This window comes from Haemaphysalis longicornis, unplaced genomic scaffold (assembly GCF_048455015.1).
Source record: "Haemaphysalis longicornis isolate Haplotype H1 unplaced genomic scaffold, Haemaphysalis longicornis Haplotype H1 scaffold_9, whole genome shotgun sequence".
NCBI classification, from domain to species: domain Eukaryota; kingdom Metazoa; phylum Arthropoda; class Arachnida; order Ixodida; family Ixodidae; genus Haemaphysalis; species Haemaphysalis longicornis.
Genome location: NW_027526460.1, coordinates 88,307,068 through 88,323,966, shown reverse-complemented (window position 1 = coordinate 88,323,966; position 16,899 = coordinate 88,307,068). Strand labels below are relative to the sequence as shown.

General features: G+C 46.9%; 1 protein-coding gene across 1 annotated transcript in view; it reads right to left on the bottom strand.

Moving 5' to 3' along the window:
* Window positions 1–15,408, bottom strand: part of LOC144153694 (U3 small nucleolar RNA-associated protein 6 homolog) — a 52,082-nt gene extending 36,674 nt beyond the window's left edge. The window contains exons 1-9 of the mRNA XM_077685371.1: window positions 15,171–15,408; window positions 14,996–15,076; window positions 9,173–9,214; window positions 9,005–9,076; window positions 8,020–8,088; window positions 7,276–7,339; window positions 5,289–5,407; window positions 3,299–3,331; window positions 3,162–3,206 (exon numbers count right to left, since the gene is read on the bottom strand). Coding sequence (XP_077541497.1) covers window positions 3,162–3,206; window positions 3,299–3,331; window positions 5,289–5,407; window positions 7,276–7,339; window positions 8,020–8,088; window positions 9,005–9,076; window positions 9,173–9,214; window positions 14,996–15,076; window positions 15,171–15,266 — 621 coding nt within the window. The 5' untranslated portion in view covers window positions 15,267–15,408. The remainder of the gene's footprint in view (window positions 1–3,161; window positions 3,207–3,298; window positions 3,332–5,288; window positions 5,408–7,275; window positions 7,340–8,019; window positions 8,089–9,004; window positions 9,077–9,172; window positions 9,215–14,995; window positions 15,077–15,170) is intronic.
* Window positions 15,409–16,899: the final 1,491 nt, after the last annotated feature.

The window sequence follows — 16,899 nt, the reverse complement described above, 5'->3', positions numbered from 1 at the left end:
AACCTATGCCGTCACATGGGCTAAGCTCTGCGATTGGCGGAGGCCGGCAAAAGCAAACACATGTTAGGCAGGGCTTACAGCTTGCATAGCGAGCTAAATGCCCGTGAAACATACTGCACATTCTTTTTATGACAAAGAACGGTGGAGTAAACGGTTGAAGGTCCGAACGAACTCGCAAGCGTGTGCGCCAATGCGTACGAAACTAGCGCGCCGGCCGAGCTCGACATCTCGCCGTCGCGCAGACGAATTTTCGGGTTCGAGGCTCTTCGGGGCCAACGAACCGTTCCAGCACGCACAGCCGCGACCTTGCTTCGTATCGTAATCCCTTCACAGGAGGTTGGCCGTCATATCGCCAACCAGCAAAGGTAAAAATAGAAACGAGGGGAGTAAGGAACAGCAAGAAGCGACGAGATAGTGCCAGTCGTCGCGTAAGTTTCGAATGGTGTTGGTTTGCTGCTGTCGTTACGAGCTCGTTTCCAGTTTACAACCACTGAAAACTTCAGTTTGTTCAGTTACGGCAGGGACCCTTACGTTAGCTCACTCCTGGAACATGCTGGCGCTCGTTGCCGACTTCGTCAAATCGCTCTGACCTTGGGGAAAAAAATGCCGTAAACACCGCGCATTGACGCTCGTATCTTTCTGGTCGAAGCAGAGAGCTCGCGCGAACGGCTTTCCATACACGACACCGGCCAACTGGCATAAGTGATACTGCTACTGAAATTGAACTATTATTAACCGTAATCAAAATACGGCACATACGTACCAGTCTATATTCGTCCGTCGCGACGGGGCTGACGAGGCAGCGGTGCCGACGGCTGGGCGTTCGTCTGTTGTGGCTATCGCGGAATGGTCGCTTTCACGTCCACCGCTTTTCCCACAACTCCTGCCGCTCGTGCACTTAGAAGCATTGAGCGTTTTTGTGGTGTGAGGTTGTTAAATGTAAGCCCGAGCTCCTCGGCGAGAGTTTTGTTCTCCGGATCAGGCGATTCCATGACTAGGGCTGCGGGTGCACTAGGTTTTACTAGTATTTTTAAAATGGCCGCCGTCTCGATCGACTCCCGCGTGTGGGTGCTATATGGAGTCGACATACTAAGTATCTGTTTCATGGACCGGCTCTATGACGCCATTGTACACGTCACGGAATGTTCAATTTTAGCGGGAGATTTAAAATTTTGGCTTAAATTGCCTTATTTATCAGTGAATAAAGCATCATTTGCTTCCGGGAAAGCGCTTGGGGTACTATGAAACACCTAATCTTTCGAATAAAACAAACTTTTGTTTTCTCTTCATGGCTCCTTTAACAAAATTCTTGCAGGAGGAGATTGCTAATACATTGCTTTATTTGGTTACATGTACATCCATGCATCGGCGGAAGGCATTTCAGGACCCCTTGAAATGACGATGAGAAGCCCTGCCAATGGAAATGCAACTTACAGAAGTGGTTGAAGCTTACTGCCACCCATTGGATCGCAACCGCACATGCGGGCTCTCCCACTCGCGTAGCTCCCAATCAAGAAGCATCGCAGATGTTGAGTCCTGCAAGCGTAATGAATAGCCTGAGCACACAGCGGAAGAAGCTGTGTGCTCTGGCTATTCATCAGGTTTGTGAACTCAACATCTACGATTCATCTTCCACAAACAGTGAAAGGAAAAAAAAGCTTGTAGAATCGGTTGTAAAAAAAGTGTAAATATTGCCGCAAACCCATACATGGTTCGCGGCATTACAACTGCGTCGTCCTTGGCTTCGTGACAATATAGTCACGAAGCAAACAAAGATTCAGAACAGTTTCATATATTCTGGGGGCCAAGCATAAATTAAATGAACCTTTTGCAACATGTAGCGTTCTTTTGAGCTTATTTTAGTCATACGGTGCCCACACTGAACCAGGGTCTGATTACTAAGTGAAAACAGGGTTCCCTGCTTATAAGAGACATCTTGTATAAGAGACAGAAATTGCTCCCCGGTACGTGTCTCTTATAAAGGGGTTCAACTGTAATTTCATTTGGCGAAAAAGCATTGCTGCCGTCCCTCAAGAATTAGTGTTTAAAATTACCCACTTACTGTGCCATTATATGATGCGGCAAAAGCCCTTCGACATAGTATTTAAAACAGAAGCCAAAAATAGGCAGTCAGTACACCAAGTTGGCGCCGCTGTGAAGAAACCAGAGGTTTGGAATCCCTGATCAAATCTAGTAAGGCATAGCAGTAGAATTCAGGTTGCAGGTAAACGTAACCTTATGTTGCATAACAGCATAAGCCAAGAGCTTTGTTCTTGCTGGGGGCAATAGAAGTGACTATGATTGGTCCACTGAAGATCAACTGAACCCTTAGTACCTAGTGAGAAAATGGCGGAGATGATTTGCTTTTTTTTTTTAATTTCGATGCTATCACGCTATTGCAAGAGCCACTCAAAGAGATGATTCAGAGTCACCGCAGTTCATAAAGTTGCTGGTGTCTTTTGTCTCCGCTTCTTGTTAACTTCCCTTACATAAATTCACTGTAGCTGTTTGTTAATAACCTTATCACCACAAAATAACATCATTTTGCACTTGAAACGATACGAGCTCCAGCTGCTACTCCAATCATCAGTTAATTTGATTTGCATTACTGAATCGTGAAAGGTCAACATATAGCATCCCAAATCGGCAAGTCACCGGTGAGTTGAAACGCTTTCTTCTGAATTGCTCAACACAGACTTAGTTGACTGAAGTCCGCCTTGAAACTAACACCAGTGTTATTTGAACAAGGCAATTTTTCGACTGGAACAAATTCGTATGTTGTCTTTATGGTCAAAATTAGCATGCAGCACTTCACTGTGGCCCGCCTCATTGCTCAGCTGCCGCTTATGCATGGAAAAACACAGATACCGATTAACGGGACAGTAGATCATCTTTTGCTGCATTTTTTTTTTTTCAAGGAAAATAACAATCAACAAGTTGCAGGAGCCCTTGGATAAAGTAATCGTTAAGGGCGCTGGATGTAGATTCCGCTGACTGTACACACGCACATGTATCTGACCACATTCTCGCTGAGCGAAAAGGTGGTACCAGTTACATAATGGCAAGGTTCGTACAAATGTAAACACTGATTCCTGTCATAATTAAGCATAGACGAAGTTTTGCGATCAAATGGTAGTAGCAGTGAAAGATGGGAGACTTACATCTTTTTCTTCTTTGATGCCCAGCACTTCTTTCCTCTTCCTCATCTAAAGTAATAAAGAAAAAATGGCATACACAAAAAAGCTGGCGTGTCAACAAACACGCAGCCATACAGTAACAAAGAATGCAAGTGACGCACCTTGTCGACGAAGATCAGCTCCATCCGGAAGTACTGCAACATAGAGGAAACAAGCAAAGATGGAAATGCGGATCACAAAACATGCAAAGTTCAACCGAAACGCATCACTGTACCATTGTTTGAGTAACAACTGACGCTAAAATGTGCCTCTACGTGGCACGTGGTTCCTTCTGTACTAACGTTTCTCCACTGCTTTTCAAAATGTGTTTTCATTACACTCAGGACGGGCTTTTTCCCCAACAGTAGGCAAAAATTAAAGCCGTTTCACTTAACGTGAAAGCTGTCGAAAGTGGATAGCAGTGATTTGCCATAATGGGCTGTAGCACCGTTATCTGCTCACTGCTTCCACCCAATGCAATTCAAACTTCCCACCTCCACAGTGCTCACGCGCCCCCTGCCTGAAACAGCGCCAGCGGGAGTTCTGTTCTTTTTGTGCTCGCTTTTCCTCCCGCACGTGCCGACGTTGCACTGCCACTTTTTTTCCCCTACTACCGTAAAAACGAATCCAGCGAGAGTTCCAAACTAAATGAACGCGGGCGCTGCCTGTTAATTAGATTATTTTGTCTCAAATGTACCTGCAGTTTTCTTTGTGCTAAATAGTGGGGAGATGTATGACAAGCATCAGCGGTTCATAAGTTTCGAACGGTTAGGACTATAAATAATTGCTTGGTTTTTGAAGCCTCTGCGGGACGCCCCACGACAGTACGCCGTGCTCTACTTGGGTCCGTTATTTCGCTGCGCCGCCTGAATCCGGCAGTCACTCGACATCGAGCGTTACAGCGAGCTACGACAAGGTGAGCCCCTAAAGTGCTCTGCACTTAAGACACAAAGCGAGCTGATTGTGATGAGGGCCTTACCTTTTCCAATCGAAAGCAAGATCCCAACTGAGGCGGCTGCCACTCTGACTTTCTCAGCAAACAGCCCCCTTTTTTCCTATTCCCAGCCTCCCAGCGAACAAAAGCTTTCACATACAATATCTCTAAGCACAACCGCCACCACAAGTAGGGCAGGGGGACATAGTAGTCCATTTCGCCCCTGCACCTTCCATTCGATTGGCAAGTGCAAATCTATTTGTCTGTTAGCGATGGCTCGGTGCAAAGACTCATGTCATCTTTCACTGCAAAAAAGCACAACGTCCGTGATGCTGAAAGCAACGCCTGATGCCCAATTCTTTTTTAAAGACAAGTGCATCAATCCCAAATGAGCATGCGGGCTTCCTTTGCAAGTGCAGAAAATATCCCCAGAACTGTGTCAACAAACATAAAAGCAATGCATTTACAGAAAGGAACACCCTGCACTAACTTTTCTTTTAAGATAACGAGTGCATCAACCACAAGAGAGCATACGGGCTTCCTCTGCAAGTGCGGAAAAAGTCTATTGCAGCAAAAGTTTGTTGACAAAACTTTACCATCTCTTCCTAAAAAAAGTTGACAGGGCAGCGAAAGCTTTCTCATATCAAAACTGCTTTAAAATTGCGTCCAATCGATCGTCAAAACTTCAAAGACCCAAATTGCAGACAAAGAATGGACCCATGTGATGATTTTTCCTGCACTAAATCAATGCATCCCCGATTGATCCACATGTATACCGATACTGCACTAAATCAATGCATCCCCGATTGATCTACATGTATACCGATACGTGGTTTATGAGATAAAGGTATACCATTGCACTCGTTCTTCATAATCGATGCGTGTATTGTTTTATCTAGAAGCGTCCTTTTTGGCGATTTTTCAGGTAACCGGTTTGGCACAATGGAAGCCTAGTTTCACACACGTGCTGTGTGTCCAATGATCTTATCAGAGTTGTTTGGTCGACCAACTGGTCTACGGGAAAGTGCAGTAGTTTTTTGACAGGACGCCATCAGTCTTACTAAGAAAGCTTTCACTTTAATAACCCAGCAACGCACTTCCAATGGCTTCCGCAGCGTTTTTTGTCTCAGACCAGACATGCAAACCGGACCCATGCGGACAAGTGTCAAGTGCCGTACCTCACGCCAGAGCACGCACGACTTGTTGTTGAACAGCAGGCCCCTCTGCAGGAGCTTCCGGGACATCTCGACCGAGGCGTTCTCCTCCAGCTGCCACTTGGCGGCGGCAACCCAGATCTCTGACAGGGAACACAAAAGAGACGGCAAGCTCGCACACTAAGCACAGTTCTCCAAGATAACGGCAAGCGATAAGAAGCAGAGTTACTCAACATACGCCGCTTGCAAAAACTCCCCGCAGGCCCCATGTACAGTCCGCGTCAGGCTTGTCTAGGGCAAGCAGGCGCACAGCTCCAGAGCGCACTGGCGACATCTGCTGCTGGCTGCTCAGTTAGAGATAGCTTGCTGCTGTGCATGTGCGGGTTTCCGACCTGGTCGGACTGGTCGTCGTTTCGCGTGGAACACTATAATTTGCAGGCGCCACAATCCACAAGGGGCACTTGCCTTCCACAGTGCGAGCCGTGAGCAATGACAGGCCAGACAGGCCTGTCACCGTGCTTGACGTGGTGCAGTACAACGTAACCGCACAAAACGACCTGCGCGAATCTTCTGAATGTCATGCGTAGCAAGCGAGTGAAAAAAAACGCAACAAAAATGCACTGCAGCACTTTCAGACGAACCTTTTTTGTAATTACATTACCGCCTGCGCTGATAATGCATCGCATCAAATTACGCACCTAGCTCTCGTGTCACCGCTTACGTAAGGCTGGTATCGGCTGGCACTGCAGAACGGAAGCGCCCCTCGCGGGTGATGGCGTGTGCAAATTTTAGTGGCCCATGTTAAATGACGACCGGCCCGACCCCGTCCGAGAACCATGCACGCCAATGGCAAGCTACCGTCAACCCAGCAACTATCAGCAGATGTCGCAAGCATGCTCCGAAGCCGCGCGCTCCCTTGCCCTGGGCAAGCCTGACGCGCACTGTACTATCAAAAGCCAGTTGGCCCCCTGCACTGGAGTCAAACAGGGGTAAGCATGGAGCAAGATGGCTAACCGGCCATTCGTCGACAGAAAGTTGAATTAGTACTCGAGGGAATGCGGATGCTGCCGTAAGTCATCGAAAGGAAAACTGTGGAAACGTAAAACAGTACCTAATTCAATGCTTCCCGATTTTGCAAGCAAGCTTTATTTTGTTATGCTATTAAGTAAATGTTTAGCAAAGTCCAGTTTTTAACAGCGAAGCTGTTTAGCAAGTTGTTATTTTTTTTGTCCACAGTGGAAAAAAACCCAGAAAATGCCGAGCGCACGGACCTCACGGCGGCTGCCCGGCAGTTCACAAAACCAAGAAAATGTGTAGCGCTCGTGTGTGCATGCCTCGCGATGACCGCACAGCGTTTCCCGCGCACATTTCTCAAGCCAAGCATACCCACTTAGGGGGATTGGGTCAAGATTGTGGCGATCACCCGGCAGTTAAAAAACCAAGAAAAGGCCGAGCCCTTGTGGGTGCGTGCCTCATGGCAACAAGAGCCACTGTAGCTTGTTTAGTGGCTCTAGCGGCAACCTTGCAGCGTCCCCAGCACACATTTGCCTATCCAAGCATACCCACTTGGGGAGATTGGCCAAAAAAACTCCAGTGTTTGCCGTAATCGTGGCAACACTCGCTCGGAACAAGAAAGACACGCGCTGCAGCGTTTGCCCCTCCAAGTGGTGTCCAATGATTATCATTTCCAAAAAAATGAGAGAAGCTCACACTTACAGCAACCATTGTGGAGTAAAGGTCGCTGTAGCAGCGAAGAAGCAAATCGGCTGCAATCGTGGACTTAAACCGTCGTGATGGTCGTGAAGATTGCGTACCGTTTCGCTACCTTCAAGCCTTACGCATTAGTGTGAGCTCCCTTCATTTTTTGTCCCCTCAGTCCCGCGCCAATACACTTCCCCTCAGCTTCAGCGGAGCATGGGTGCTCGCACTGCCCATGTTCTGGAGCAGAGTTTCGTAAATGGCTTATGCTGAAGAACTATGACGAGAAGAGCGAAAGCGTCGCACGACTTACCCGGCTTATGACTGTGGAGATTCAGCATGCGCGTGTAGAGGGTCCCCACGACGTGGTTCCAACCCTGGAGAGTGTTTTTGGATTACAAAGACGCACCGTACAAAACAGGCGATAAAAGTAATAAAACAGAAGGCGCAGGCAGTCATTTTATACTATATACCAGGCGAACATTGTGCCCAAACTGACTTCCTGCAAGTACCTGCCACTTATGTTCCACGATCATAGGAACTGACAAACGCTGCATACAAATGTCCAGTGTAACTTCTGAAGAGAGCTAAACTAAAGACAGCAAAGAAGAGACACAGGCTGGAATAAGATACGATAAGATAGTACTATAATGTAACATAAATAAATGAGCGAGAATAAGTATAAGGAACACTCGTGAAGGTGCAAAAGTAAGACAGCTTTACTCCTGCTTTTGTTTTCACAAGCTTCCCAAATAAGTCAGAAAGAAAGAAAACCACTGTCTTTCACTTGAGTAAACTAAAAAAGCCTGGTGCAGCTTCGCCCATTACAACAGAATCAATCAAACTTCAATGCCTGAGCCTTTCATGCTGTTTCCCTGCTTCTGTAGCAACGAGCCCAAGCCACAGCAAGGGTCAAACGCACAATTTGTTTCAGATTGGGTGCAATGAGGTAAAATGGGAAAAATTTCCTCCTTATTTTTCCAAAAGAAGCACAGTCGATTATGCAGGACTGCTAAGACAACTGAAAAAGACAGGATGGTTGATCAAATGCACTCACCATTCGTGAGCAGAAATCGATGTGCGAGAGCCACAGCTTGCAATCACCGCTGAACATCAGCACGGCTTTCTGTTGTGGAGGAAAACCAAATGCAATAGATTAATTGGAAGAGTTTTTCACAACTTTTGTGCATTGAAAGGGGCCATGCAGACAAAATACAAGTTTGTTTTATTCGAAAGATTTCCTGTTTTGTAGTGCCGCCAGCACTTGTCCAGAAGCAAACGATGCTTTATTCAATGACAAATTAATAAATTTATGTAAAAATTTTGATTCACCCGCACGACGTCTGCAATGACATCAAAAGAACGGGTCTTCACGGTAAACTTGGTGTGAACCTAGATGGCGCCAACCTAGATGGCGCCACCACACCGCAGCGTGCAGTTTTCTGCCTTTCCTTTGTTTTTGACCGTATTTGTACCTGGCTTGTTTTTGTTCAAGGAGAAAATAATCATTTCGTGAAACATGGTGCTCGCACGGCAAATATGGTCCCGTGAGACGCCGTCGCCTACGCCAATTGGCCAGTGTCATCTGAGACAACTTCAAAGCCCCGCAGTGCTGTGCATCTAAACGAAGCAGAGTGCGCGCAGTACCAACAGCAGTATACATCAGTACTTCAATGTTTACGTGTGCTTTCACAACTTCCACTGTTTGTCCCACCATTCTTACTGCTATAAAAAGTTGGGCCCTAAATGTGGGCGCATACAGCTCGTTCGGCAAGCTTATAAGCTCTGCCTAATTTGTGTTTGCCTTTGCCAGCCTCGGCCAATCACAGAGCTGGCACTGGTGCGTATGACATCATAGGTTCTGTTGCAGGAAATGAGCTAGTGGGTCCCATGGCCATAACCTTTTTTTCCTAATTATATACCTTATTTGAGTGAAGTTTATGTTAAGAATGGTGTCAGTGTGATTCCAATGAGATAATCTTTCGAATGAACCAAACTTGTGTTTTGTCTGCATGGCCCCTTTAAGAATGAGGGATGCTTGCCTTGAAGAGTTTGTTGATCCTCTTTGCGATAACCAGGTCAATCTCCAGCTTCTTTTGCGCGATTCGGAGTCTCTGGGCAAACAAGACAATAAAAGGAAGCCAGTGCGTAATCTTCATGTAGTGCAAGGTATCACATCACATGACACGTCACCAGTACGCAGCACTTACCGCTCGTCGTTTTTGAAGCAGTGCATACAGGTTCAGTTCGTACTGAAAAAAATTTAAAATAGACACAATTCAGATATGGAATTCCATTCCCTTTTTTGTGTGTGTTTACTTGATCACATCACTTTTAATGTGCTGCAACACACACGGCGACATCGAATGTGCCAGCACGTACAATTCTGCACAAGCGCCAGCCATCAAATAGTGCCGCATCAACATGCACAGCACAAATTCACGTTAACATGTTGGTGCGCCTTTCAAGCCACAATAGACGAAAAACACGTAATTCCAAAAGCACGGCATGGTAGAAGTTTATCTCCACACATGTTGCCAAAATTTTACTGCGCTAACAGAACCCAGAGACTACAAAATGCAGTTTAGTGCAAGGCAGTGGCTTGAAAGTTTTTTTCAGTTATTGGTGGGGATGGGAATGGGTGGAAAGCAACGCAACTTTTGTGGTGCTTCCCCACTCTCCAAAGGTATTTAAAAACGGTTAAGTGGGGAAACAAGCCGCAAAGCTGGGAACACCACAGAAGATTAAGCAACGGTGCACGGAATGACACGCCAGCTAGCAGCTCCTGCCATTGCTAGGAACTATATACACTTTCAGCGTTTCTTATGCCAGCAGAAAACATAAGTTGGCAGCCAGTCACTGTTGGTATGTTACAGAGGCAGGCATCAGGTCTACTCCTATCATTCAGGACACTGTGCAAGACATGTTCCATGCACAATATTTGCTTAGAAGAGCCACTGCACGATAGGCTTGTCAGTGGCAAACACCAATCTTCCGACCTAAAGCTGTATTCCAATGAGTAATACCCTACAAAACAAAACACCTTTATTATATATTATAAGGCACAGTAGAGAGCTCGAACAGCTTTTGGGGCGTTTTTCAGCGTTTCAGTGCCGCGCTTACAAGCAGTTTACAATCAGCATTTTGCTGGTTGGCTTCGCAGCGCTGTAACAAGATTGTTAAAAAGAGGTTAGCGTTTTTCTCGACGCGCACAGAACTACCATCTTTGCCGGCAACGATTTAGTGGCGGATTACAAGCAGTCATCGCCTGTCAGCGTTTCATGTATGACACCGGTGCTAGTTTTAACCCGTGTTTTGAATGTACAGGCGGTCACAGAATAAACCGGACCAAGCGAGCGGTGCGCGAATACTATCGGCGCGACACCTTCCGGCCCAGCGCCTGCTGTCGAGATAGCGGAGGGCGCATGCGTGTCCCTCCCTAGAGTTTGTGCATGTCAGTTTCCTTGATTTCGGCTGCAGCACTTTGATCCTCTCCAATGCGACGCGCGGCGGCGCCTTGCGCGGCGCGCCTACCGACCGGGCGTGATTCAGGTCAGCAGCCGGCAGCGCGTGCGCCATGCGCTGATGCCGCGTAACTGTGCGTTCATCTGAGAATGTTCGTTCGGCGCTCTTTTTATCATTTTATTGACTGAAACTCAAACTGGCGTTAACGAAAGGCTGCGATAAAGATTCACACATGACTGAACCAGTGCTGGTCGTTATGCGAGAAACACACAGTTGATAGAACTAAAAACAGCGATGTTTTTTTTTTAATTTCGAGTTTTTCCCGTGCGGCATATGAGAGGCGGTTTAAAGATGGGAGGAGGAAAGAGTAGGAAGGAAAGAGCCTCTAAACCTTGCTAAAACAAAACTAGTGTCCTTTACTAATCACGCCTCCCAAAATTCAGCATCCTACATATTAAACAACAGCCTCGTGGACAGAACTTCCAGCTATAAATACCTTGGTGTACATCTAACCAGTAACTTGACATGGAATAATCACATTAACCATATCCTCGCGTCTGCTAACCGTTCGCTTGGTTTCCTTAAACGTAACCTCAGACATGCACCCGCCCGTTTACGAAAGTTCGCATATATTACACTAATACGCCCTAAACTAGAATACGCGTCAGCCATTTGGGATCCTCATCAGGCATATCTAATAAATGACTTAGAAGCTTTACAAAACCGTGCTGTCCGCTTCATCTTTTCTGATTACTCACCCTATACCAGCGTAACCGAATTAAAAAATCGTGCTGAACTTGTAACCTTATCGCATCGTCGCAACATATCTCGCTTAACTTTATTTCATAAACTGTACTACCATGCATGCCTTCATAACGAATTTATGTGTGAACCCGCCGCCATTTTTCCGCGTCGAGATCACTCATGCAAAATCAAACGCATCACATGTCATACCGTTGCTTTTGCCGAATCATTTGCTCCTCGTACCACAATAGACTGGAATAATCTACCATCAAACATTGTTACTGAACCTAATACCACGAAATTTACTAATGTTTTGAGCAAAAATATCAATGTATAATATGTATCATTTCATGCGTCATTTCATTCAGTTCTTGCCTTGTCAGATGACATGTTGTAATATACCATGTGGTTATAATCGGTGTAGTTTGTTCTAGTTCCTGTACCAATAGCTGTTCCTATTATTCTACCTAATTTTTGTATTTGTTTTCACTCTAGCAATGTTAATGATTTGTACCATTTTTTAGTTCTTGTGTTTATTTTGTTCTTGTTCTAGTTTATGTGACACCTTTGTAACCCCCCTACCCTATGTAATACCCTCCCCAGAGGGCCTTTAGGGTTTTTTTGAAATAAAAATTAAAAAAAAAATTCTCTTCGGAAAAATAGACCGAAATACACAGCTGTCGGTGTGAGTGAATTGCTATCGAAAAGCAATGAGGCGTTTCCTTCCATGTCACCCATTGGACACTGATAGCTATGAAGCGTATAAAGCACGTAACTCGTCCTGCATGGTCATATTCATGAAGAATGCCTTCCCGCGTCCCCATCGAGCAACGGAGGCACATCGTGCGACTTTTCATTGAAGGGACTACTCAGTGGGAAAGTTGCCACCTCACCGGGAGGTCTAGGACTTCTGTAAGCCGCATTATTCAAGCTTACCGCGATGATCAGGACGGACTCATTGACGCAGAGCGCAGCGGGCGGCCTAAAGTCACCAGTGAGGATCAGGAACTACTGATTGTCGCAGCCGCTGTGGCAGATCCCCTCCTGTCTGCAAAAGAAATTCGACAGGAGCTGTCATTGAATGTATCTTGCGAGACAATTCGAAGACGACTTAAGGAGGCGGGACTCGGGAGTTGCGTGGCAGCGCAGAAACCGCGCGTGACGGACCGCCAGAGGCTGGAAAGGCTGGAGTTCGCCCGGGCAGTGGAGCGGTGGACAACGGACGAGTGGAAGGAAGTTATATTCACAGACGAATCGACTTTCTCCACTCGCTGGGATCAACAGCGGCGTGTTTGGCGTCCGATGAGCTGCAGGTACGAAACTAAACTGTGAAACGTAGCTGGTAATGTGCATTCTAGATTATATATAAACTACTACAGTCATGATCATCATCATCATTATCATCATCATCAGCAGCAGCAGCAGCCTATCTACGCCCACTGCAGGGCAAATGCCTCTCTCATTATTCTCCAATTACCTCGGTCCTGTGCCAACTGCGACCAAGTTATCCCCGCAAACTTCTTGATCTCATCTGTCCATGTAACTTTCTGCCGCCCCCTGCAACGCTTGCCTTCTCTAGGGATCTACTCTGTTACCCTCAATGACCAGTGGTTGGAAAGGCTGGAGTTCGCCCGGGCAGTGGAGCGGTGGACCACGGACGAGTGGAAGGAAGTTATATTCACAGACGAATCGACTTTCTCCACTCGCTGGGATCAACAGCGGTGTGTTTGGCGTCCGATGAGCTGCAGGTACGAAACTAAACTGTGAAACGTAGCTGGTAATGTGCATTCTAGATGATATATAAACTACTACAGTCATCATCATCATCATCATGATCATCATCAGCCTATCTACGCCCACTGCAGGGCAAAGGCCTCTCTCATTATTCTCCAATTACCTTGGTCCTGTGCCAACTGCGACCAAGTTATCCCCGCAAACTTCTTGATCTCATCTGTCCATCTAACTTTCTGCCGCCCCCTGCAACGCTTACCTTCTCTAGGGATCCACTCTGTTACCCTTAATGACCGGCGGTTATCTTGCCTTCGCATTATATGCCCTGCCCACGCCCATTTCTTTTTCTTAATCTCTACTAATATGTCCTTAACACGTGTTTGTTCCCTGACCCACTCCGCTCTCTTCTTGTTCCTTTAATGTTACACCTGTCATTTTCCGCTCCATTGCACGCTGAGTCGTTCTCAATTTAATGTGTAAGAGGTCAAATCGGGAGCACGGTTTAATGTGAGAATTGGTGAGCATTCCTTCGGGGGTCCCGAGTGCAACGCTAAGCGTAATTGTTAAGTCTAGCAATGCATAACTACCTGTTAATAACTATATTTCGGAGCAACCGATATATAATGTCCCTGTAAATTTTATTCAGTGGGTTCATTTGAAACGTTTTAATCGTAGTTTTATAAGCACCGTTTGTTAAGCATTTCTTGTCGCTGTTCTTTTACGAAACACTTCAGGTAACCCGCACCGGCTAACGGGGCTTTTGTAATTCCTGATGTGGAAAGAGGATGAAATTGATGCATAGTTTTATACAGGATACTGTTCGCCTACGTGGCAATGGGGGTGCAGCCTCCCGATAAAAAAATGTGCCAGTAATTTCAATCGATGTAAACTATCAAACACGGCGAATGTCATTTCATTGATTTATCTAGTATACCCTCCGAACATCTTCGAAGATATCTTTCCTCGGAGATATCTTTCCTGAATGTATTTCTGTATTTAGCCCGATGGTATTTAGATACCAGCCCGGCTACATCCAAAGCGTCCTTTCCAGTGGGAGGTGCTCCGTCAGCGTATGGGGCGCAATGAGTGCGGACGGCCTGGGACCCCTCGTCAGAATTTCTGGGCCATTCAATGCTTCCCAGTACTGTAACATCATTTCAACAAGTCTGCTCCCCTACGTCCTGGACGGGTGCTTCATCCTGCAACAGGACCGAACCCCTGTATTCACAGCAAGAGCCGTGAGCTCACTGCTCGAGGACCACGCGGTGCGACAGCTGCGGTGGCCTCCGTGCGGGGCAGACCTAAATCCGATAGAAAATGTGTCGGGGATTATGAAGATGAATCTCGGCAAACGAAATGACTGCGGTCGCACGGCGGACGAGTTGTGGCAGGCAGTGGAAGATGAATGGGGACGCCTGCGCCCCCGTCCCGAAATCATAAAGTCGCTTTATGAGTCGCTCCCCCGACGCATTCGTGAAGTTATCAAAAACGACGGAAACTTCACACACAATTAATGAGGGGAACCACTCGGACAATCACCGATGTTTTTTTTTTGTTCCGAAGCGAATAAACCTTCGCTGTATTCAGTTCTTGCTATCAACTGTGTTCGTCGCATAACGACCAGCACTGTTTTAGTCATGTGTGAATCTTTATCGCAGCCTTTCTTCAACGCCAGTTTGCGTTGCAGTCATTAAAATGATAAAAAGAGCGCCGAACATACATTCTCAGATGAACGCACAGTTACGCGGCATCAGCACATGGCGCACGCTGCCGGCTGCTGCCAAGCATCACGCCCGCTCGGTAGGCGAGCCGCGCAAGGCGCCGCCGCGCAAGGCGCCGCCGCGCGTCGCATTCGAGAGGAACGGAGTGCTGCAGCCGCAGTCAAGGAAACTGACATGCACAAACTATAGGGAGGGACACGCATGCGCTCTCCGCTATCTCGACAGCAGGCGCTGGGCCGGAAGGTGTCGCACCGATAGCTATCGCGCGCCGCTCGCTTGGTCCGGTTTATTCTGTGGACGCCTGTACATTACAAACAAACAAACAAAAAACTTCCGCGAGCAGTAGCAGTCGGCTTGGCAAGAAACGCGCACCTGAATGTATGTCAAGTAGTCTTCTTTGGTCCGCTTTCTTCGACGAAGGCGATACTCGAATCGCTTTCTGCGCCTGAGAATCTCTCTGCGAATGAAATAAGCAGAGTGTCAATGAGGTAAAATACGCAGCAATATAAAATGCAAGCCCGGATTGGCCCAGTGCGTCAAACGTCACTTGCCTGACTTGGTCTCTTGTGGCGAGGCCAACCCTTTCCATTTGCTCCAGCTCAGGGATGAAGCTCTCAATGTTCTTTTGAACAAATTCCGCCATCCTGTAGTCTTTTCGGCGCTTACAATATCGAAAATGTGGTTAAGACACGGTTACAGGACTCCAACCACGCTTCGAGTTGCAGCACGCTTTGCCCATGTGGATGTGGCTCCGACTTTGCCTACGCCTGTAAGGGCCACACATCGGCCAAGTGTAGCCAACAAGAATGATATTCACCCCACCCGCCCGTCTGTCGCATGTCTGTCGTCACTTACTATGAACTTTCGGTCTTACCGATTACCCTCGAAAGAGAAATTTGCCCTGAATCTTTGAACCATCACGGTAATTTTAGTGTAATGTCACCAGGTATTGGCTGGGGACGTAATACTGCATCCACAAAAACTGGGCCGATGACTTGCTTGTAGCATATCGTAAGAAAAAAAAAAAAAAAGAAATCCAGCAGAACACAGTTTTCTTCGATTTTGTTTTGTGCTATCTTTACTTTGAATTAAAAATGCTTTCACACTACCTAAAATGTTCAATGAAGTGCACTGCGGCCTGGACTGAGGACCCCACATGATGCTCGTAATAAATAAGTTTATTCTCTATCTCACCCCTCAGCCACTTGACTGGGTATGTGCCATTACGAAGGAACATCACCATCATCATCATCATAAAGACCTGCCAAGAGAGAGAGGAACACCTTGCTGTTTCACCAAATGGGGTGAAGGTGTGAAAATATATATACTCACTTCCACGTGAATACTCAAACACACAGACACACACGAAAAGCACACACACGATCAGACGATATAATATAGTCATTTGTCTGAGAGTCCATAGCTCACTGTCAAGTCCAGTGCTCCAGAGGAACGTTAAAAGCGACTTTGTTGTGCGGCTTGCCATGCCTGTCGTAAGCCAGGGCCCAAGAAGATGCTTCGAAGAGATTTGGGCGGACACGGGCAGGCCCAGAGAAAGCTTAGCGGGGTACAATCAAGAGAGAGAGAATAAACGTTATTTAAATCAACAGAGGGGATTGTACTGAAGCTTGAAGGAGGCGTCCTCAGTCCAGAATGCCATGAGTGCGGGCAACATGGGCAGCCCTTTGAGCCAGCTGAAGCTGGTAGTCCAGGCCGGTGCTCACCAAGGCGCTCTCCCTAAGCTCAGCAGTACGAAGTTGCAGGTTGGGGGGAATCAGTGGGGATTGGTCACACCCTCTGACCATATAGCGTAGCGTTCCAGGTTCTCCGCAAAATCGGCAAAGCAGGGAGTTCTGGCCGTTCAAAAGGTAAAGCCGGATAGGATGGGGGAACGTATTCGTCTGGAGTTTGTAGCGAGGACATGAGCAAAGAATGTGTTTCAGGTCCTCGCGAACTGTACGGGTAGGGCACAGAGGTGAGGAAGCCTGGCGAAGTTTAAAGAAAATGCTTAGTGTAAGTCACATTGAGCCTGATGCAATGCAGGACAGCTCCATCTCACTTGCACAGACCACTTGGTATCCAAAATCGGCGCTGTGGGTCTATCGTGTGCAATGGCACATAGGTCTTGGGTCAGCCCACAGAAATCACTAAGAGCTCTTGGCAACCAATGACACCACAGTCACTCCGTTTCGCCTTGTTAAATGCACTGCAGTAATAATTGTGCTGAAATGCACGGATGCAGCAGCTCTGTCGGCTTCATTGTTGTCAGCCACACC